This window comes from Argiope bruennichi, chromosome 9 (genome assembly GCF_947563725.1).
Source record: "Argiope bruennichi chromosome 9, qqArgBrue1.1, whole genome shotgun sequence".
Classification (NCBI taxonomy): domain Eukaryota; kingdom Metazoa; phylum Arthropoda; class Arachnida; order Araneae; family Araneidae; genus Argiope; species Argiope bruennichi.
The window spans coordinates 125,253,875-125,279,519 of record NC_079159.1 but is presented as its reverse complement, the minus strand read 5'-3'; the positions used below and the strand labels follow the sequence as shown (position 1 = coordinate 125,279,519).

Genomic DNA, 25,645 nt, shown 5'->3' with positions numbered 1-25,645 from the left:
AAATCCAGCAAAATAACTGGCTTCACAAAAGAATCCAGGAGTGATGAGTATTATTATTTAAAATATTACATAAACATTTAATTGGCTCCTAATGTTTTTTGGATGATACTCCGCAAAGAGGTCATAGAAACGAGTTAGAAAAGAGATTTTCCCGGAGTTTTTCATTAGGTACATTTTTCTGTTATCTACTCATTTGTGATATTAAAATTCATCCATTTTTCTCTTCGAACTGTAAAATTTTATTTAAAATTAAAACTCAATTCAAATTTCTAAAGTGTTCATATCATTTACGTAAAAAAATACGTCATCAATTTCTACTCTCATCTCAATTTTAATTTGTTGAGATCTAAAACGACTCAATCCAGCGAAACAGGCGCGGAGAGTTTACCGCATTTGAAAATAGAGAGAATGACATTATGATATATATATATATAAAAAAATGACTTTGTTTTTAAAATATATCCTTATAAGAATATTTAACAATACAGAACTATTTAATGTTTAATATTTTTGACCATCCATGCCATTTATATTTACTTAATTGTCAAAATTTTTATCAATATTTGATAAAGTAAAGTAACATCTTAAAATCCATTAATAAGCATTTATAACAGTAAATTTAAAAAAAGAGAAATTACTTAAACATGATTATAAATAAGAAAAGGACGAAGAAATTATGGTAGAATTCTCCGTTTTTATCAATATTTGTTAAATTATTCTGATAGCAAAGTCAGACTTGACTGTATTAAAACAAAGTGATTTACAAAGTTAAAATCCACTACAGATACCAAATGTTATTTACACAACAAACCATACTATGCGATACCCCGACCAAGCCAGAAGCCATACGGGGAAGAAAAGTAAATGAAAGTAAGTAGTCTAATTTTATCTTAAAAAACAAGCACCTTTAAAGAAAAAATAAAAACGAGCATTAATGTAATAGTTTTGATTATAGAACTCTGTGTTACGATGAAATTCTTAAAGGTGGGCAAGATTTCTATACAAATATAAAAACAAAATGCTACTAATATTATTCTTAAACTTCACATTTTCTAATTGAATTATTTTTCACGAACTTTCAATTAAAGTCATTTAAAATATTTTTTCTGTTATTTTCTTACGAAAAATTTTATTAAAGTATTATTTTTGCTTACCTAAAATTATTTTATTACACTACAATTTGCGATATTAAGGAGAAAAAGCATTAAACCGCCACCTCAATTCATATCAATCCCTTGAAAGAAAAAAGATTAAAAGCCTATGTCAATAAATCTAGATTACAAAAATCGGTACATTTTACTAACTATATGAACAAAGTTTTGTTTCTATTTAGAAAATGTGCTGTCTAACTTTTTCGTTTGCTCATTTTCTCAGTTTTAAAGTAGCGTTTGCAATTTATCAGATTTTGTTCGAAAGGAAAAATCTCTAGCTTTCTTTTCTTTATGTCCTTGGCTGCAATTTCTTCAGCCCTCAGTTCCTTCAAAAATAAATGATATTTTGAATAATAAATGCTACTGATATATTCACTTCTTTAGTAATATTTATTGCTTTATTTTAATTTTTACACATCTTCCACCACCATTATATTTACTTTTGGAAGTTTACATAAAATTAAATACACATTTTACCCAGCATATTGTAAAAAAAAAAGTAGTAAACTTTTTGGAGAATTGCTACTTACAAAATGAATACTTAAAATATTCGCTAATAATCATGTTGAAATATAAAAAAATTATTAGTAAAGTAAAAAGCAACCACGGACAGGATAACGAAATGAGCTGAAGCCACTTTAAAATAAACTTCCATCATTTTCTACAATACATAAAATACTCATTGAAAAGAGGTGATTTTTTCCTTATCTAGACAAACAAAAGTTGATGAAAGGAGAATCAAATGAATGGAGGCCAGATCGTTTCCTCATTCCATCAATATTTCCCTAAATAGGGGAAAACGTTTTTATTCTGACATTCGGAAGCACTTTTCGTTGAAAAATAAAAGATCAGACAACACAAAGAAAAAACTCATTCATGTAATTTGGCAGATCTAGCGTGAGAAAAATTGCTTTTTTATTTTTCCAAAAAAAAATCACCTGGATTTTTTTTTTAAATAAAGGCACTTAGTTAAGTATTTTTTTTAAATGCAAATTTTAATGACGCCTTTCACCCTGTTTAAGTATACATAAGATCATAATCAAGACACTTTATGCTTTCAAAAGATATCTAAAATGATGAATCAAAAATTTACATATCAGTTAAATGCAGGTGAGATTGGTAAAAATGATCTAAATGAGATCTTTATGATAATGGCTTCCTATATAGAACTAGATACTAGTCCAAATTTACTTTAAACATATTTGAAATAGAAAAGTCCTTCTAAAAAAATAGGACTTTAAAAGTCTTTGATGATATTTAGCGAAATATAATAATAAACATATTATATTAATATGTTGGATTTAATAAAGTCTTTACCAACAATTCTTTTATACTCTAATTATTTCAGAGAAGTATTTAGATTTTATTAATTACAGTTTTAGAACTATATCATAAAACAATTAAAGACTATATTTTGAATAAATCATTATGGATAGTTTTGAATTACTAAATATTATTTCACCAAATGGAACATTTAAAAAGCTATATTTAAAATAATTTTCTAAAATCACTTTTCAAAACAAATTTATACTGTCCACTTGCAAAGATAAAAAGACTCCGCACTTTTCTGCATGCGCCATTCGACGTTGATTCTCCAAAATAGGAACGAGATGAATTATCGGGGGGGGGGGGGGGTCTTTTTTTCGAGCTATGTATAGAAGCATTTTATTTTGATTTAATAATTTGGTGGAAATTTGGAAATTCTTAGTATTATAAATCTTTTTTGGTATGGTGTGTCCACGAATTGAGGACAATTATTAGGAACATATAAGGCGATAAGCTATAGGGTTCGGATCATTGTCCTGATAAAATTGCTTGTTGTTGCCAAGAGAAAGTTTCTAGACACATTGTGGCAAATTTGTCTTTAAAATATCTAGGTATACACTCAGATCTTTTCTCCTATCAATAAAATGCAAAGTTCCTAGGGCCAGTGGATGAAACAGAGCTCCAGATCATTACTGATCCGCCAGCATGCTTCGCAGTTGCTTTCAAATTTTTATGCGCAATTCCTTGTTCAATTTTCTCCAGATGTAAGGATTGGCATCGGATCCAAAAATGTCGAGGAAAAATCCGTGTTTTCATGTTCTTTGCGAATTTAATTTCTTGTTTAGCGATCTGATTTCACTTACTTACGAAAGGCTTTTATTTGGCTTTTTTACGTCTTATAGAGCGCATTTATTATTGTTATCGATGAGCTGATTTTATTTCCTAATTCCTTTTCAACAATACCTAGTACCCAGCTTTAGTGCAATAAGGAACGGATTTGCTTTTATTTATTTCTTATTTTTATAGGTTTTTTTCAGCGTTTTATGATATTATGAATTGTTGAATGATTTCTGTCAACAAGCTCTGATATTTCTGGTACAGACTTTCTATCTTCAGCATGCTTAATAATCAATTTTTTAACTCAATGTTCGTTTGGCCCCTCTGCCTTAACATTTTACTTAAATTAGTGTTTGCTTCCAGAGTAAATTAAAATAATACAATTGGGACATTTTCAAGAGCAATTACAACATTAACCATAAAATTGGGAGTAATTTTTACCCAGAGTAGTAATTATTTGGTGCTTAATTGTGGGATGTCCTAGTTTGGTTTACAGGCTCTCTTTCACAGATTTTACTTTTATGTTTAAATTTTTAATTATAACTTATGAATTAGAGGTATTTGGTTTTTTTTAGCTGTACAATAAATTCACTCTTAAAAAAACTTTTTCCGTTTTTTTTAAGTCATTTAGTTAAAATATTTTGGCAGAACAACTTGTTTTCCTTGTTTCCAACAAGTTTGGCTTATGGCGACGGTATACAGGAAATATTTCATAAATTTAAGTAGTCATGCATAAAAATGCCTAATAAAGTCCGCTGTCTCATTAACAAATGTTCTATTTTTTACAGCTTGCAGTTTTTTAACCAATTTTAGTAAACTTCTTCGCAGTTGTCAAATAATCACACGAATAAGATAAAGACAATAACAAAGAGTTAAAAAAATGCAAAAAGAGGGTGCAGATGCTTTGAAGATGCACATTTTATAATAGAAAGTAAACAATGCATGTGATAGTATATTTTTATATGCATCATGATGAATAATTAAAATTATGGCTGAGTACTTTTTTTCATTAATTATATTTGTCATGAATACAAAATGTTTTTACTAAAGCGGATATGAGCCAAATTAAAGGGCAAATCATTATTACACGTACATTTTTGTGAAGGAAAAAAAACATTTCTAATTACGTTTTCCTGCAGTTTGTCAGACATAATTTTTTTCCGTGATAAAAAAAAAAAAAAAAAAAAAAAAAAAAAAATCCGACTTCATTCAAATTACAATTTTTCTCCTTAACAAAAAAAATGGCTTATTTTTTATGATGCGGTTCATTGTTGAAACATCTGCTCCCAAACATCTGTACTTATAATTTAGAACAAAATATCGTCTGTTGGATTGCAGAATGCTCGCTGAAAGCAAATATTTACCCAAAGAAAGAACCCTGCACACTGTGACCGATTGCCATTCGACACCGTAAAGTGCTGTGTTATGCTGCGCCCAAAAGAATCCAGATAATAAAAGAGTCGAAACTTCCGCCGTAACGCTAATCACAACTCTCGACCTCAACCTCTCGCAAACTGAACATAAATACGAAAGAACGGCTTCATAATTCTCGTTAGACCCGGCAGACTACACCAGGCGGATGGGTATCTTCAAAACAATTGTTTCAGAAGAGGTCCTTGGATTGTTTTCTTTTTTCTCGTTTTAGGTTGCAATGCAATTAGTTTTGAGTCGTTCTCGAAGCACGGAAAAAAAAGATAAAGAAATGGGGTGTGTCAGACGCACGATTACTAAATTAAATTTGTCTTCTGTGTTTGATGGCTACGCATTTTCATACCCATGACTGAACACCATTCTGTCATAATTTGGCTCAGAGAAATCTTAGAAATGACAATTTATGAAATATTCAATGAAACAATGGCAGATTTCAATGTATTAAAATCATTGAAAAGGGTCTTTATACTTCTTCTGTTTTTTGATGCAATGAATTAGACACTGCCATTTAGAACTCTGTAAGTTTGTACAGATAAAAAATGTTTTAACAACTCAATAAATTCATTTACTTTTTTAATTCTCCGCGTGTACTATGCTCATGCGTGTACTATGCTTTGTGCAATATAATGCATATAATATTTCGCCGCTGCTCATTGTATGTAATAAATGCGATTATTGGATGTCCTGTATTTGCTGGAAAGTTCCGATTTTTTTTTTTTATTATTATCCAAGATTTATTGCGAAATAGAGTTCTAGATTGTCGAGTCATATTTCGCGAATTTGAATTCTAAACTGCATACCTTTTACTTAAAAGATTGCTTTCTTCTCCAACTTATGGTCTCATGATAGTTTGTCTTCCTATGTTTACATTAAGATAGTCGTATTTTGATTTTCAAAAGAAAATAAGAAAAAGTCTTTGACATACATGTACAATCTGTGAAAAGTGAATATTTGTACAAGAACCTTCAGTAATAGCAGTTTTCCCAAGTTTTCGTAATCTCCAAAATGGAACAATTTTACTGATTTCATCTTTGTACAAGTAACTTTCATTGCGGCTAACTAAAATAATTAATTCGGTCATATTGAATAGGTTCGACTTCAGCGCCTCCCGCTAATAAAACTTATATTAATTAAATTCATTTTAAAAAATTGATGGAACTTTGCAAATTTTTTTTTACAATATCTCACTATACAAAGTTTCTGATGACATGCGGCATATAGACATTGTGTGTGTGTGTGTGTGTGTGTGTGTGTGTGCGTGTGCGTGTGTGTGTGTGTGTAATGATATTTCTTATCCTAAATTAAATTTTAATTAATTTCATAATGTTTATCTTAAATCAGCCCATATTACTTCATTCTAAAATTTATTCCCTTATCCAAATTCCATTTTTTTATTTAATTTCTTCTAATACGCCCTCTAAAACCCATTGATGATTACTGCAGTTTTTCACACTCCGAAAGAAAGGATAAAAATTCTTAAAAGACACGAATTCTTTTCTAAGATACTTAAGATTCTCTTTCCTAAATTGACATATGTGAAAGAAATGCCTAAAAAATCTCTTGGTAAAATCATGCAGAGTACTTTCACTTTACTCTTCTGTCACGATGTAGATGTGTGTGTGTAATGTTATTTTAAAGTCTAATTTTTATTTTATTAATTTTCAGAGTTTTATCTTAATTTAGCCCATAGTAACTTTATTCTAAAATATTCTCTTATTTCCTGATCCAATTCCACTTTCTCTACTTAATTAATTCAAGGGAAGCTTTGTAAAATTGCTGAATCTGCTAAACACCGACACTTTCACACGCTCTGCGTGAAGGGACAAAATACTTCTGTCATTACAAATTCGTCTAAAAGATCCCTGTGTGTCCCTTGCTTTTTGATTGACATGCGATGGGAATCCCTATTAAAACATCACAGTATATAAGACCAGGGATAAAAGATTTATGGGCTTTTCCCTCATTTCTTTCTGTGTCGTTCTGTGTTGTGCGTGTGCTCGTAGCTCCTGCTTGTACATAATGCGTGATGAAACATAATCCGAGATGAAATAAAACGACGCCAAGAAATCGAAAGTCTCTTCACTGTCTTCGAAATCTGCTTTAAAAAAATATTACGTTTTATATATATATATATATATATATATATATATATATATAACAAAAGTATTAGAATCAAGTTAATAGAAAAATCAAAAAATTAAATAAAAATTAAACCAAAAAAATTATAAAAAATATAAAAAAGAATCCGGCCTGAAGACTTTTTCAAGGGTCACCCTCAGGCAGGGATTCAAAGAAAGGGATTTTTTCTGTGAGGAAATGCAGACATTTGTCTAATAAAGATTCCTCGTGACCCGAAAATCCCCTGAAATTATGCCCAAGAGATATACCATTTTAACAGAAAAGAAAATACAAAACAACAAATTAGAAGAAAATAACCACTACAAAGTAAAAATACAATAACAAACATAACAATAAAAACAAAAAATAGTACTAAAGGAAAAAACGAAAAGGCCAGAACATACCTTCAACAGTCCAGGAAATTTTAAGCTATCGATTGTGATTTCCGCTTTTTAAAATACTAACGGTGGGAAAATATTTTAAGAACGTTCTTAAACTTTACCGGATTTCAATTCGAGTATATGGCCAATTTAATATTTTATCCCGCCTTTGGACAACGAAATTAATGAAAATTGTATGCTCTCGTCCAACTTCTGTCATACAAATAAATTTGATTAAAACCGGCAAACCTGTATGTCTGTTAACGTCAGTTTTAGCAGCTGAAGTAATAATGATAAAATTGTTGAGAAGCAGGTTTCAAAGCGTTTGATTATTTTTATTCCTGTGCTGTAAAATGAATAATAATTAAAAAATTATTATCCACATAAACGTAGAATTATGAAAATAATAACAGAAGTGGGGGATTTTAACCTAATTGATAGAAGATTTAAAATTTTCTAAGAGGCTTCATCATGCATTTCTTATTTTTTAGGGGGGAGATCTTAAAATGAAACTTAGATGTAGAGGGTCTTCAAACAGACAAAAAACGTGGCCCAGTGGAAGTAACCATTCCTCTATACCTTAGACTATCACTTAACATTGATGTTATTGTTTATTGTTTGCGAAAATATTATTTAATGCGCTTCACCTATCTTTTCTGTTTTGCCAAGATATAACATAAAGTATCTCATAATGTACATTACATAATATATCCATAAAGCTTATATTATTCCGGATGAATTATTAATTATTTCTTGAACCTTTATCTGTTTCTTTCAGCAGCATGAAACAATCACATTACATAAATAAAACAACGATACAACTTCTGAGTCGAATGCGAACTGAATTTTATAGCATTACGAATAAATTATTTTTTATTTAAGCAATTTCTGTTAAATAAACTAAACTTTAATATTATACTGCTACTGTTCCAAGACACTTATTAGAAATAAAAATAATATATAAGTATTTATAATATATAAATATTTATGTTCTAATGTGATGAATTCTCTTTTCTTAAAGAATGTAAAGAACTTAAATATACCATTATGACTAGTAAAATAGTTTTTAAACGTAAAAAGTAATATCAAAATAGGAATAAATTTTAAAAATACGATTGAGCTCTTTTCAGTCGACGATAAATTGTCCGTCTTTTTATTTTAATATTCTAAAATCTATTTGATTATTATGCGTACCTATTAAGAAAATAATACATAAAATGATATAAATAAGTAAGAAAAACAAGTCAAAGAGAAGAAAATTTCTAGATGACAATCTGTTGTAGAAGTTCAGAACAACAATTTTTTTAAACACATTTGTCAAAAGAAAATGTTTTGAGCTTTATAGTCCTTTGGTGCTTGGAAACTCAACAAACATTAATATATTACCAAGGATTTTAACTGTTTTTTTTATATCACTTTGGAAAATAGGAGCACTTTGGTAGCACAAACAACCTGAAACAAAAAAAATACAAGTTGCAAGTCGTTTCTCCCGCGATAAATTACCCGAATAACACAGATAACTAAATCGCATTTGTCACTCCATAACCAAGGGGACGGAAGGGTTTTTTTCTCCCTTTTCGTCTTAATAACGCTGACTATTATAAGAAATGAGTATTTTTTTTTTCTTCAAAAAGCTTGTTTTTACTTGTGGCTTTATCCTTCTGGAATAATAGCTTGACTGAAAAATATCTTGGCTGAGTTTCAGATCTGCGTCACAAAAGGGATTCTTTCAAAAAGAGGAGAATTTGTGTGAGCATCGATGCATTTCACGGACGCCGAAACTTCTTGCGAACTGGGTTAAGCGAAGAATTATATAAGAATTGGCGTTCGTAGCACATTCCGTATCCATCACTCATCAACTTTCAAAGTTTCTGTCTTGCTGCAGCACGTTTCAGAAAAGAAAAGGTACATTTTTATTTTGAAAAACAGGAATTTACTGAAAGTATTAACTCCGAAAAAATGTATCTCGTTGAATGCAATGTTTCACTCTTTTTTTTAGCGTTTTACTGCCCATGTTCTATTTATATGACAATTTCTGTGGCTTAAATCCCTCGTTTCTCTATTGCTTTGTCTAAGACAATATGCATTCCTAAATTTCCAAGTAGTTTTCGCAGGTATATACTTACTGAAGAGGTTTAGAATATCTTTCATTAACGAGTGTCAATTCGAAATTACATTATTCCTTTCGATTTATTTTCGAGGTAATGTAAGAAACTAATAGAACGTAATAATTTATTGTGAGATTTTTTTTATTTTAAATGTATATTTGCAAATATATAAAAACATTTACTGAGTCTTTGATCATTTTAAATAATAAATAAAACTGTCACTAATTAAACTATCACTGAATTAAATTTCACTTCACAGTCATCTTATACCAGTTATTTATTACAGAATTTAACTGAAAAAAATTTACTGATATCTCTGCTTTAAATTAAGTTGGGTATGAGCGATATCAAAAGGATGCAGTTCCTTTCATAATAAACTAAATAAATGAGTATTGAAATATTATTTTAATACTTTTTCTCGTTTTAATAATTTACTTAAAATAAGTTGATATATTTTTTACAACCTAGAAAGTTCATTATACTCTTTTCAGATAATAATGGTATCATTTGTAAGTAGCTGGAAAAACGATGAAATTGATAGTGATATTTTTGAATCGCATAATATGAATCATGGAATCTTTTTACGTAGATTTTCTTCTTAATTGCGATTCTAATTAAACACCGTATAATTAAGTAAAAGCATCACCTGAATTATTTGATAAAAACAAACTGCACGCATTAGTTTAATCAGAATTTATTTTAAATTAATACTATTTAATTCATTTCTGAGACAATTATTTCACAATTTAAACAGCGCATTTTTTTTTCTTCTCATTTTTCCTGTATCATCGATGAATCTGGAAGCAATGCTTAGGAAGTATTCGATTCGTTGAAAATAAGAGATTCATTTATAAACATTTTTAATATGAAAAAACTACTCTAGTATCAAATTCAACGAATTTCTCATAAAATTCCTTTTGCTGGAATTATTCCTCATTTGGCTTAAACGATAATTTCTAAGAATATGAATACGTTATGGTAATACTATTAATGTGAAATACAATTAGAAGGCCTCTTTTTGAGTACAATTTTCTTTTCTTGAAAATTTAAAAAAGGATTTAAATTTAAATATTATCCGAAGAAATAATCTCAAGGATAAAAATAGCGTACTTCATTCAAAATACAAAAATACTTTTTTCTTTTAAGTTTTGATTTTATCACAATTCCTAAAGAGTGTGACAAAAAATATTAAAAGATTAAAATAGAAAAAATTCAGAGAAATCTATATAAAATAAGCTCTATTTTTTTCAGCTAAAGCACAAAGAGCTTTAATACCAAACAGGGTTGATGAAAGTTAGCTCAACCCTTTTTGACTCATGCACCCATTTTCGGGGTGTTAAAAGAAGCGAATAGTCATTTTGATCTAAACTAGTTAGGTGTTTACTCCGTATTTTATTTACTTTTTGAACAAGAAAAAATGGTTGCTCTTAATATACGAAATTGAGTTATATTTCTGATCCAAGGAAATTGCACGCCGACGTCCTGGCCTACGGGTAGCGCGTCTTTCCCGTGATCTAGGCGTTCCGGGTTCTGGTTCGTGCGGTGGTTGTTCTCTTCCTTGTGTTCTCTCTGTGAGGTGCGTGAATGAGCCCCCCTGTTAAAAGGGGTTGTGCGAGCGAGTGTGTGTGTGCTATCTTCAGCTATGTGAGCTAGAAGTCAGACTTCCTCCCTCGGGTGCTCAGGGGTCTTTACCCTCAGAAGCTACACGACACGACACACGACAAAAAAAAAAAAAAAAAAGAAAAAAAAAAAAGGAAATTGCTTTTATTCCTATTGAAAACTGAACTTATGTCATACTTTCTGCATTCGTTCCTGTTTGTGTATAAACATCAAAATATAAATAAAATTTATATTGAAAATGAAATATTACAAATTTATAAATTAAATATGTAATATTTCAGCAAATCGACTTTTTTAAAAGTGAAATTTTAATATTTAACTAAAGTCTTCTTCTATTGTTGTCACGTAAAACCAGTCTGAAAAGCTGACATATGGAGAGTAAATCTGACCCAAAGCACTAGTCAAGACACTTAAGAGTTTTCTCCCCAGGATTTCTTACCTGATCTCTATTGAGTTGCTATTCTCCTCATTTTCGCATTAAAAGTTTAGGCGTTGAACCAAGGATATAAATGAGCTTTTTGTGCTGCTTAAAAATAAAAATACATATGCATCTTTATTTTTGACCGACTGAAACCAAAATTTGATTACATTTACAGTCTGCCTCATTTCATTTATCGAAATCATTGCCTTGTTGAGTTGAGCTTATATGTATGCAAGTGTGCAGATTTACAGTCAGTTAACCTATAGACGGGTATGTTTCAAAATTTGATGCAGATACACTTTATATGCAAAAGATATGTGCAACTTTTATCTATCTTGATCTCTATGTTTTGTAGTTATGGTGAGAAAACGTTTTTGAGTTATCGTGTTCAGAGACAAGCAGACATAATTCACAAAATGTGTTTTTCATTTTCAAGGATTACTGAAACTTGAAAATTTGTCGAAATCTCGATTTCAGATTTTTTTGACGATTACTCTTTGTACTTTCTCTTTGTATGCGATTAAGTAAATGGTGACAAGTTTTTTGTCTCTTCTGTTCAAATGCAGTTTAAGCTCCCTTTTTCTAGCAAAATTAGGATTTGACTCGATATTGAAGGAAGAAAGGTTTAAAAAAATTACTTATAATTTATTCATTTATTGACTAAGGAAATTAATAATCTTAGGGTGGTTTTTTTTTTATTATTTATATCCTTGTATCAGTATGAAAATATCACCGCTCTTACTCATCCATCAAAGGTGGTTGTATTCGTTCTGTAAGATTCTGTTTATAGATTTCTTTTCCTCTCATCACTGGCGATCAGGAACTTGAACCGGATCGCATAACTTGAGTTTTTCATTCTAGTTCACCCACAAAAGGACAGGAAGTAACAAGTGCAGATTTTAAAAAATTTCTAGACAAGCGTTTCGACAGAAAAAAACATCCTGATATTAGTCCAAGTATGTGATTTCAAGTTGTATTGGATGAGATTATAAAAAAAATGTATTGAATTATCTCAAAGTAACTCATCTCAATATTAAAAGTTACAGTTCTCTCCGTTCGTCTTGTAGATTGTACCCGTCCCCGCAACCCCTTCAGCCACCCTGCCACTCCCTTTAGCCAGACTTCAGCGACATAAAACCCTAAACGCTACTCAAGCTCGGTATCCGTTCTTCGTTACGAGGTAATTTAACTTCTGTGTTACCGACAACTGCTTTGACTTTATGTTTGTTTGCGCAAGAAAGTTGGCCGCCTGCAATTCAGGCATAACAGGAGAAAGATCCTCTCGAACTTAACCAGCGAAAATTGAAACTGACAAGCGGGTGATGTGCTCTCGCCCATCTGTTGACGTTGGCAGAGCTCCATCTTTCGTCGTTTCGAGTGAATCGAGGGAGTTCGGCTGTCCTACAATATCACGAGCAGTGCTCTCGGACGTTCGGGTTGAGATAATGTTGTGTGGAGATGGTATATGCTTGCCATATCATATCAATTTTATGGCCAGAATACTTACAGAGAATGTTCTTTTAATAACTCGAAAAACCACTAAAATAAACAAAACCAGACCATCTTTAGAATTTCTTGCATACGCTTTAATAAAAGTGATATGCCACCATCATTTGCAAGAAATTGTGGACCTTGAATAAATCAGAAAATGCCTTGCATGCCAATATTTAAGAAATATTAAGGTTTGGCGTGAATTTAGCCTTTTCAATGAACCGATTGTGTCGCCCTTGGTGAATTTCGGAAATTAATCCCTAGCATGCGATTAATAATATTCGAAAATCGAATTCATATTTTAGACGAGTTTTTCTCAACCAATTGAAATAATAATTTGATCCAGAGTTAGAATTGTAGTCTCAAAAGCAGGCACCCAATTTGAATCGTCATTGCATTTTAAGTTATCGCTCTTTCATGCTTTCCGAAAGTAAATACCAATAGATGTTCAATCCCTTGTTAGATTTGATTTAAAATTTGATAGGTGTCTACAATACAGCTATATTAAATCCAAATTTTATCCATGTAGTTCTCTCCGTTTTGTAGTTACCATGCTAGATTATATGTGAACAGGCTGACTTCCTCTGAAAGATCTGTTAATCGTCGTTTGGAAACAGATCGCCAGTTTGAATTATATATGATTTTGAATTCATGGAAATCTGGAAAATGTTTTTAATTAGAAAAGTTGTAAAAATTTGTTTAACTAACACAGTTTCAAATATACATTAATTTAATACAAGGGTGCATTAATATGTTAATTGTAAAATTTAGTTTTGACAAAAGGTCTGTGCAAAGGAACTAGCTAAAACTGAAAGCAAAAGCAACATAATATCATACAATCAAAAAAAATTTGCTCTGCAATACCAAGCATATCTCGTATGAGAAAGACAGTGGGGCAGTAATATTATATCTGGAGTTCAAAAGAATTTAAATGAAACGATGAATTTCTGAATCGGCACTATGGCGGTTGGAAATTTAGTCGAATGTTTTTCTAAACTGAAAATGTAAAGTCGAGTTTTTTCGATTTCTCTGGAAAATGGAGAGTAATGAGCAGTAGATTAACAATAATGAATGTCTAGAAGTCGTGAGCATTCGTATGAAATTGAACTTTTTGAAATCGGTTGGTTCTCGGTTGGCTGAAATCTAGAGGTTGGAGTTGGTGAATTTTGTCTTGGGCTTCATTAAAAAGCAAATGAAATGATTTTATAATTCGTTTTGATGGCTTTATTTTCTGGTTTTGATTTCGTTGATATTCGTTATATCATTTGTAACGCTGTGAGGGCACTGTTAGTACTACAAGTTACAACTTGACATAGTATAATATCCATGTAGACTGAGTAGCCCTGATGGAAAAGTTCTATATTCATCATCAAAGCATTAATTATATCAAAATTTTTCTAGTACTTTTGATAAAAATATTTTATAAAATATATATAAAATTATATAAAATTATTCATAAAAGTAATTTATTTCAAATGAAGACTGAAATTTCTTTATACATTAAATAATTTATAAAGGTGTGGTGAATTTTTGTGAAAAGAATATCCAAGCTTTAAAATTTTGTATTTATTATTAATACTTAATTTTAAAAGAAGAATGAATTTTCAATAAAGGAACCCTCATGCATCAATCACTCTTTTATCAGAACAAGAAATGTGCATTTTCTATAGTCCTTTTAAGTGATCATTATTTTTTTTTCTGACAAAGGTGATTAAGCACTAGTGAGCTTGTAATGTGAGTGAAAATGACACTAGTTAATAATGAATACAAACGCGAACTGAGAACATCTCCATGTAACTCTTCTCTGTACTGAACTGACAAGTTTTCCAATGATGCAATTCAAGAAAAAAGAAAGGATTTTGGGCCCCAAACATAAATACGAATAGGAACTTCCAGCAAATAAATTTAATTTTTAATTCCCGTAAAAAAGTATATAAAATATTTGTTCCTCCTTAAATTGTAATGCTTGGCTTCATTACTATCGAACAAATTAAAAGCGAAATTAATTAATATAACCTAATTTTTCATTTACAATAAATGCAATTATTATTATATGAACGATCCGTTATTCCTGAATCCTTTCAGTTACAGAAAATTATTTTTTATTAATACATTAAGTGAAAGAGAACACTTGTTAGTAGGAAAAGAAATCAATGAATGCACCACTTTGCATAGATGGAAAAATTCAAATGATCATACATAGAACGCACAGTTTTTCTTAATGAAGTGTTTTGATTCCTTCACGATTTTCGATAGTAGCGACTACAGTATATTACTGTTCCTTTTCTGTCCAAGTGTTTTTAGTGAGGTAGGAAAACGCATCAAATAAATTTGACAGGATATTATAATCTAGCAGTTTCTAATCTACGCCTACATCGACCAAACTTGGTCACATTTATTTTTTACAATTTATTAATGATTAGAATATAATATGGATTTATAGCAACATCTTTCACAATTTGTTGAAGATTTAAAACAAAATGTTTCCAGCACTTTTTTTTAGCAAATAACAAAAATTTCACTAATTATATATTCATCATAAATATCTTGCCTAATCTGTACCATAAATATTTATTTAATATACCTTAATATACTATTATATATTTATATAAATATTTTCATACCATGAGTGGGAGCAGTTTAGTCGAAGATGATTTTTTGCCATAAAAAACAATCTCAAATCATGCTTAAAATTATTTATGAAAGTACAAGATTTCAAATTTTATAAATACATACGTTTTAATCAAGCAACTTAATAATAATATAGGTATTGTATTATTTTAATCTCTACATGAAATATTTAATTTTTAAAATAAATTTGATAATGATTATTGCGGTCATATTTACAGTAGTGTTATTTGAATATTTCCCTAATTTTAAAAATAAAAGCGAATCTAATTCAACTGATTTCATCTTCCCTCGAAACACTTATTTTCAAAATTCCTAATATTTATTTATTAAATATCGGTTTTTCTAATTCGTCAAGGAAACGACAACAAATTGTTTTGTTAGAAAGAAAGAGAGAAAGAACCCTGGGAAAAGATTCAAATCCACTAACAAATTTCAAAAATATTACGTCAAAAACAATTAATCATATCATAAAGATTAAGTACATGATGTTAGAAATGTAATATTTTTGTGGCTGCATTAGAAAATTTCAATCCTAGTTGTAAGAAAAATCAACTTATACTTGCTTAAGTATTTAAAAATGAATGACATTTTTTGCATTTATTATTGATATTAATTCTTGAAATATTTCTATGCTCGTTAGAACTAATTTATATCATGAATATGAAATTCGGTGATAATCACATTTGCTTGAAACTCGAAAAGATTTAAATATTAAAGGAATCAAGAAAGAGAAAACCCGGACAAATTCGGGAAAGAGGAGGAAGAATATTTAAATATTTAATTTATAAAAAGTTTTGTCAATATTTATTAAATTGTTAACTTAAAGTATTTACCTGCTTATAAGCAAAACACGAGATTATTCATACATTACATTAAAAAATGTAGATATTTTTCGAAGAGGTGACAGAAATCAGAATTTCTGGACAATTTAAGTAAAAATAACATTTATATCTTTAGATGCTACAATTTTAAAAAAAATCAAGAAAAGTGAATTAATTAATTTTAACTTACAAAATAAAGCAAATTCTAATTGTAAATTACAATTTTAACTCTCTCAAATTTTTATTTAACTGTTTCATATTTGGAAAAATAGAATTTCGTAATTGATCCTTATTCATTTCCTGACGAGCTACGTTTTTCACATTTTGTATGCCCGTATATTCTCGATGACAATATACAATCCCAATAATTTCAAATTTTACTTATCTGTTAATGAAATAATTTAATAGCATTTATATTCCATACAATTAGCCTCATCAGGTCTCAAGTTGTTTCCAGTGTTCAATAATATTTATTGTAACAAATTATTAATTAAACTGTAGAAAGTAATTGAAATAAATATTGCATATTTTAATAGAATATAAAGAAAAAATGAACTTAGTTTTCTTACAGTGTGAATAAGTTGTTCCGAAATATATGCAAGATAAATTTCATGTTTTTATACTTTTTTCTCTCTTTTTTTTATTTCTTATAAAGCAATTGTATGCACTTGTGTAGTTGCTGATATAAGAAACTTGAAGTTGAAGAAATAATACATCACAAAGAATTTGTGTAGCTACAAATAGCAGATATATTTGGACTCGCCTAAATTCTTGCGATAGCGCAAATCTCAAGTCACAGGACTTCCTATTACATGGAAAATATTTCAGTATTACACGAGAGTCAACCATATACTAATTGAAACGTGTGTACAGAAAATGTCTTACCGGAAATGATTACAGCTCAAATTTAAATTGGATAATAGAAAACATATTTTAATTATAAACCAGAAAGAAATAAAATTTATTATTCTTATACTGAGTATTGTGAACATGAAATGAGAGCTATGCAACATCAAAAAGGAGTGTTGCCTCAAAATGCAATCATTTGCTGCACGAGTCGAGAGCGTTTACGAGGCTGGGAGGAACAATTGCCGGCGTCGCGAAGTATCAAAACATACGCAATCTTTGGCATCTGGTTATTTTGCAACGCATGCGTGGTCCGATTTAGAAATGCTTGGGAAACGAATTAAATATTTCACTTTTTAATACTGAAGTTTGGTGGAAGTCAGTGGTGATAAGTCTAAAATGAAGCGAAATTGAAAGGAAAATTTCCACTGCTTCTGGTAATTTCTTCTCCTTTTTAAATTGCATAGCATTAAATTTTTAAAAAACTTAAGCAAAATGAATAATAAAATTTTAGAATTTGTTTTTTTAAAATAAAATTGATTGATTTTTTTAAACACAAACATAAAATAATAAAATAAATAAATTCTCTGACGGTAAGATATAATATTAAAGCACATACAAAGAATTAAATCATTCTGAAGAGATAAATAATTATAATATGCATGTCTATATATTCTTAATTTTTTTCAATAGACTCATGCATTTTTATAGATCATAAGGACAATATCATAGCCTACACCTATAAAATTAGAAATGGATAACTATATTTGAAGATTTAAAACGAAACTTTTTATTAATCAACGCGTAAAAAAAAACAGAGGTAATTTGAAGTTGAAATAACACTTTTTCCGATGAAAATGGAGTAACGAACAGGGAAAGATCACAAATTTTTAATATGTATGATGTTTAAAATTTATTCATAAGAATGTTATATTCTTTTCAGCACACTGAATTTTCCATGGGAGTATATTTTAATCTAAGCGGTTCCTTTGTATAAAGTGGGAACTGGGGAAGTATTGTAATCATAAAAAATTATTAGAAATTGTTGGATGACTCCAAATCTTACATTATCCTGAATCTGGAGAAGATTTCTTTGAAACTGAGATTGTTTTTAACACGATAACTACAAAGCAGAGAAAATTATAATGATACAAAAGATTAAATATGGGAAATTTGTTCTTAGTTTTCGAAAGAAAATTATATATATTCTTTTAAATTTGGATGGGAAGCCGCTCTGCCTGTCTGTCCGTGAACATATTAACATATGTCTGAACGACACCACAAGCACTATAGATTAAATCTGGCATCAGGAGTCTGCTGGACTTGAATAGAATTTGGGGCTAAATCTGCGGAAGGAACGGCTATTGAACCTGTGTATTCGTGCGTACATGAATACGATAATTCTAAAGCCCCACACGCTACAGAAAGGAAATTCAGATTTAGGTTTCGATTTAATTGAAATCTCGGGTGCAGCTGGCCAGGGGGGGAGAGCACAAACTGCTTACTTCTGTTTTCTTTACTTTGCAGCTGCAACCGAGGGAGAACCCTCCGAAGATCAAAGATAAATAAACGCATTTCTCTCTCCAGTTGTATCCCTCCATTCTTGTCCTGGGAAAGAAAGGACATCTCACTTTTCAAACCGTAGACATTTCGATCCATGTAAAAGGGTTCTTTCTTCTTTAGCCATGATAAGCATTCTACTAAAAAAACCACTCACCAATGAAAGTTTTAAAACGATCCAACCCCCTGCACCATTAATATCACCTTTTTTATTTTATTAAAAGAAGGGGAGATTTTACTCTCATTCGAAGCTGCTGCAATTCAATGAAAGCGATTTTTAAAAAGCTTTTTATGGAAATTGCATGTCGGCGACTTTTTTTTCAGGGCAAGTGCTTTTTTCCTAGAAGATCTCGAATTTATAAGCATAATTTATCAAGATCATTCGAGCTAACAATAGCGCTTTTGAGAGTCTCTTCATTAGAAGTTCCGACTTTTTAAAGTAAATCAGCGGAAAAATATTACATGTCAATTTTTGTCATATTAAAATAATATCTTTAAAAACATACGAGTGATCCTCCTGAATTTTTGTTGAATTTTAAACCATATTTGGTGACCAGCTGTCCAATGGAATGTTGGATTGTGTTTAATTTCAATTAAATTCGCTTTTGCATAATTTGATATTCGTGGTTTTCTCAACATAGCATTTTTATACATCGAATTGTTATAAACATTTAAACCGCATCATTTATCTCTATTGTTTATTGTGTACTTGAACCTCCCTGATGGAGTTAAATCACACGACGTATCACTTTCGTCATCTAACTGTACATTGTCTAACGTGATAAGTTCATTTTTTCCCATTTTTTCTTTAGAAGAGGACACGAGACAGCATATCAGGTTATGCCAATAAGAAAATTATATTAGCTTTTATTTTATAATTCATATATAAAAAAATTAATATAATTTTGTCGTACAAGAATCACCAATATTTCAGCGTAGTATGTTCGAAGATTTTATTAGAGGTTTAGTAGCGAATCTAGTCTATTTTCAGTTTTAGGTAGAGCAGATATGAGACTTCCATTTTTAATAACTGATCAGTATATAAATGGAGATGGAATATTATGAAATAAATGACTAAAGTAATAAAAACTAGAAAAATAAACCACAGTTATTTGTTATAGATTTCTTTACTCAAAAATAAAAGCAATTTTATTTTTGTGATAAATTATAACGAACTAATAGACTTCAAACTAATATAACATAAGTTTAAATATCTGTTAACAGTTATAAGAATAATTAACTGATTAATAATTTTTAATAATTCAATGTAAACACGTACTGCTGTCTAATATTTTGTAATTCATGAGATTTCGGGGTTTTAAAATCATTTATTTGGAATCATCAGGTAATAAAATATTTGTTATTCTGATACTCATTTCTTATGCTAACGGTATGAGACGATTCATTGTAAGAATCAATCTTGAAATACTGAGACACCTGGTTGATATTATTCTGAGTTCGAACTTATAAATGAAAGATAAAGTAACTGGTAGCAACGCCCAACTCGGAATATCTATTTAAACTGTAAAATTCACCGGCCTGAATTCGCATAACATTACTAAATGACATTTTAAAATTATCTTACCTCTTCTAAATTGTCTTCATCGACTTCAGATACAGAATCAGCCAAATACATCCCATTGAAAAGTTTAAAATTCCTTAGCAATAAAATGCTTCTAATGATGGATAGATGCATGGCGACCAGATTGGAACTCCACAAATGCAAGACCGCAATTTTTTACATGCTTTAGTTGTCTATTTTCCCAGATGAATTCGTTCCATTCCACAGCAACATTCTACAACAATCCGCTGACGCAATCGTGTTCTCAAGCAGACGATTTATTTTCCAGGTTTAGAATGATTTGTTCGAAAGTTTGAAGTTGAACATCTGCTCTGCAACGCAAAACATAGAAAATGACGCGGTGAATATCAAATAGACCATCGGTCGCATGCGTCATCCAAGCTATAGCATAGTCTTATCGAAAGTAATTTTTATGCGTTTATCTTTTTTTCTCTCTCTCTTAGCCTTCATTAAATCCTCTTTCTTCCAAACAGACTGAAAGTGTACATTATGATTCATGTACATCTCAATGGCTTTTTTGTTGTTATTTTTCTTTTCTACGCCGAACAGTATGAAACTGAGCTTATGTTTTAAAACAAGAAATTTAATTAGGAAAGCAAATATACAAGCGATGTGGTATGTTTGTAGTATTTTTGCAATCCAAAAGTCGAATGTTTACATAATTGAGAAATTCAATTTTTTTGTAGTTATAATGGTATACTCAATTAGTTCAGATTATTTAATGTTAAATGGAAGTAAAAAATTTCATATGAATGAAGCTGTTCAAACTGTTATTATTATAGATTCCTGTTTTAACTCAAACGTCCCGATCGTCGTGCTCTTTTTTAACATTTAAACAAATAGTTTATAGTCACGTTTAGAGACATGAATTCTGACTAGTTTTTCCTTCTCAGTTGTTAGTGTGCACGAAATAAATTAACTATATTTATTGGATAACCGTATTTCTACATTGTTATCCCCTTTAATATCAGCATGTGTAAGTTCATGTTATCATTTTTGTAAAGCACATTATCTGTCCTTGCACCTCTAATTTTATACTCTTCTTTAATCCCTAATTGAATTGCTTAATAAGTCTGGTCTCTTTTTTAAGAGAAAAATTTTTTAGAATATAAAACCTTTTTTTTATTAAAAAAAAGCAAGATATCAAAAATTGCATTAAATGTGTATAAAAAATGATTATGACTTCGAACAAAAGAGCGTTTTTTTACAGAGTATCTACCTCTTCGTATGTAGACTTTTATTAAATTTTGTTGCTTTGAAAGATACTTTTTAGAAACAGCTGCTTTATATTACATAAAATGATTGATTAAGCGTGCAACTTGTGCGTATTGCAGCACTAGGCTGTACACATTATATGGCCACTTTTTTCACAATTGGTCAGTGTAGTTCCGTATTTCGAAATATTTTTTGCTTAATTATTTTTGTTTCATTATTACATTTGAGATAGTAATCAATAGCCAATTCTTTAGCATCACACCAATGGGAGAATGTTTAACCCGCGAGTCAAATTTCATTTGAATCTTTTCGGAACTGTCTGTCTCTTGAACCGACACCTTCTCACTAAACCACCGCATTCTATTTCGCATATCTAAATCAATACAGATAGTTTGTACTACTAATAAATAAATAGTTTTTAAAAAAATTAATTATAAGGCGAAAGAAGAAATTTTAATATAGTTATGAAATCTCTCCCTCCCATCAGCATATTTGAAATGTTATGTTTTTTCTTCAACGATAGTTTCAACAATTTTGTGAAATCATCAGTACAAAATAATTGTAAACTCTTCGCTATTCCTCCTATAAACGAAGTAAGAATTAACATTGCACTGGAAGCTTGATTAAAAGTTGTGCACATAGATACACAAGTAGACAGCAGTTAGATTAATGAATGAATGATAATTTATTTTAAAAAATATTAGTATTGTTTTCCATGTTGTATCTTGCCAATGACTGATTAAAATACATGTTATAAAATTGAAATTGATATATATATATATATATATATATATATATATATATATTTGAACTGAACCGTTCCGTAACTGAGCAATAAGTTACATTTCTCATTTGAAGAAATTCTTAAAAAATTAACCCTAATTATTAATTAATTATTTCTTCCCAATATAAACATTTATTTACCATGAAATATTATTAAAAAAATGATAACTTTCAAACAAAAAAAATTATTATTTAAGAGAATCTGTGAAGTGAAATGTAACATAATAAAATGCTGAATAATTAATATTTCGATATGTTACAAAAAGTAATTGCTTTAATAACGATTTAGATATTAATGAGTGCACACATTTAAGTCCAAATATTTTATAATCAAGTTTTTTAATTAATTGTATAATAAAAAATTTCATTTCTCACAAATTTAATTTTTTTGAGAAATAAACTATTAACATTTTCCATCTATCCATTCAGTCTTGTGACTCTAGGCAGATGCATAGTCGAAAATCCGTCTCTGACAACATTCCACAAAAATCTGGCATAGCGAAATAAAGAAAAAGTACATTACGGTAAAAAAAACATCTAAAAAACACAGTGCTCATTTCTTACATTTCAACAAGAGAGGAGAAACGATGAGATTAAATACTCCTGTGAACAATAGAAAGGTATAAATTTCCTTGCAGGAATGAAAAGTATTGTTGCAAATTGCATACAAAAATAATTAAAAATTGCTAAAATTCAGAAAAAAAACTGTACAGCAATTAAGTTAGTATAATTTTAAAAAATAATTTTTGTATTTTTGGATGATGTAAAACATTTTTTGCGTGATTATATGTCAAAGGTAAAAGTTAAATTCAATGTTACGCTGACGTTAAAATATATTCTTTATTGTTAATCAGAACTGGTACGTTTTTGTACAATTCTTTTTTGTTTGAAACTCTCCTGCTGAGCCATTCGAACCAACAGAGGTGAGTACCTATAGGTATTCTGTGGAAACAGTTCAGCAAATTTTTGCTATATGTGAGAATACAATTCAATGAATTTGCAAAAATTTTTAATTTATTAAAATAATGATTAATAAATTTTATTATTGAAATAAATATTATTAAAATATTGTCTATATCAAATTTTGGCGCCATACAGAATCAAATATTCTATAGTTTTTAAGTATAATTTTTCTTTGTTGTTATTTCGGGTTTTATATCATAAGTGACTCTCTCGTATACTTCATCAGTTTATTTTGTTATTTATTCATCTTCCCCTTCAATTTATCAAGATGTATATTTTAAATGAATCTTTAGCTCATTAGCAATCCAAGTAATGAAATATTCTTTCATAGTTAATCGATATCTCATTTATTCTAATCCTTAATATATGAGTTAATTTCTTACATGGAAACATTATAAATTTTGATTTTGAAAGTGTTATCCACTAATCAAACTTTCCATACCATTCTTTTGTTTGTGTCAGGGTTTTTTAAGCCAATTATTAAAACTATATAAGGCAATTCCTTGTGCTAAAAAATTTTATCCACAAAAGTTTATCACCTTAACATCTAGTCAAGTATATACGTTACAAAATTATCCAGTATCATTAGGGCTCCTCTTTCCTTTCGAAAACGAATTCGGCTTTGACTCAACTTGTTTGTTCATAATTCGTATATTAAATGCAATTGTGCAGTTATCTTGTAGAATATTTTATTACATAAGGGAAAAGGCAAATTAGTTGATAAGAATCCGGATCTCTTAATTCTTTGTCATTTTGGGGGATCAATCTGATTCTGTTTCCAGATTCATGAAAAATTATCTTTTAATAAGCAGTTTTTAAAAGTCGATTTCACCAATCGCATTAGTATGAAGAAGCTTTCTAATACTAACTAATATTAATCCATCTGCTCCTTATTTGGATTCAGATTACCAATGGCTGTCTTTATTTCTAAAACAATTTCTAAGGAGCACATATCTATTTACTATATTGCATGACACTAAACAATATTCGAAATATTGTATAATTTTGCTGAATGTTTAATAATCTAATATGTAATATTGCACAATATTGTACAATACCCTATTCCAGTGGTGTTATGAGCGGGAGGTTAAAATTCAAATCCTGCTAGATTATTTTTAGAATCAAATTAAAATATTGTTTTGAATTTGAGGTAATTATATTCTGAGATCATCGGGGGACCATATATAAAGTATTGAATGAGTTCTCCACTTTCCTTTTTTATTTCTTGCGTTTCAGTCTTAAGGTAAAAACTGTTCTTCACAAACTTCTAAAAAGACTAGAATGTGTTTATTCTAAAATACTGTGAAGAAAGTCTCTAAAACAGTTTGTTTTTGTTTCTGTGATACTAGTCGTATAAATAACAATTCTATATATATATATATATATATATATATATATATATATATATATAATTTTGTATTTATTTATATTTATAGAAGATTTAAACAAAAATATATAACATTTTTAGTTTTAGCGTTTTTTTTTCTACAAAAGTGCCGCGGCTACTGAAAGTTACTCAGTCTAAAGCAATGTTCCCGGTTTCTTCAATAACCGCTGGAGGGATATAAACGACACATAAAATCGAAATTTTGTTTCCAAATTTCTTAGCTGAATAAATAATATCTACTGGGAAATATTACCCAGATGATATTTTTCTAAGGTGAACCTCGAAGAAAAGAATTTTCCTTGCCTTTAGATAGAGATATGCTTTTCTTTGCCTTTTTGTATCACGATATCTAAAACTTTAAGACTTCCATTAGCTTATTAAAGTTTGATAACCTCATTACATTAACACTTTGTGGTTCAAAACAACCATTTTCCGATAACACTTTAACAAATCAGCACATTTTCGAAGAAATAAAATAAAAGTTGTTGAAAATTCGATAAATGATAATCGACAGTTCCTTAATTATTTTTGGCTCAAGATCTTTATCCAGAGAAACGTGTAACAATAAGTGATCCGTTATTTTCTTCCTGGATATTTATTTATTTTCTTTTCTATTCTTTATTTAGATAAAAGTATTAAAACGCAGATTCTTGGTGAAAGATAAAATATGATAAATTCACGATTATCTGAGGGTATGAATTTTGTAATATTGCTAAAGAAACTTCAAATAATAAAAAAACTATATGAATGAAAAATTAAAATCAAAGGCCTAATAGTGGTTTACTTTATCATAAAAAAGTAAATAAATTAACAACATATTTTAACATAGAAGTCTACGATTTATTAAATAGTTATATATGCACATTCTTTTCTGTAAATACAAACAGTTCAAAAGCATTTTGAAGGTAAATTGTATCCTATTTCGATCATTCGGATTATTTAATGGCGCAGACGATAGAGAATTTACTGTGTTATTAAATTTACGCTGAATCTTCTTACACGTTAAATATGATAGGTTCTATAGCCCTGCCGAA

The 25,645-nt window shown here is 29.4% G+C and overlaps 1 protein-coding gene across 2 annotated transcripts in view; it reads right to left on the bottom strand.

Moving 5' to 3' along the window:
- LOC129984594 (cardioacceleratory peptide receptor-like) overlaps window positions 1–25,645 on the bottom strand; it is a 376,701-nt gene that overhangs the window by 337,295 nt on the left and 13,761 nt on the right. Inside the window, exon 1 of one of the 2 annotated variants that reach the window (XM_056094517.1) lies at window positions 20,267–20,436. The exons of the other annotated variant lie outside the window; for it this stretch is intronic. Within the exon in view, the coding sequence (XP_055950492.1) occupies window positions 20,267–20,377 (111 nt within the window). The 5' untranslated portion in view covers window positions 20,378–20,436. Of the gene's footprint in view, window positions 1–20,266; window positions 20,437–25,645 lie in introns of those variants that run through there. 2 annotated transcript variants of the gene reach the window in all.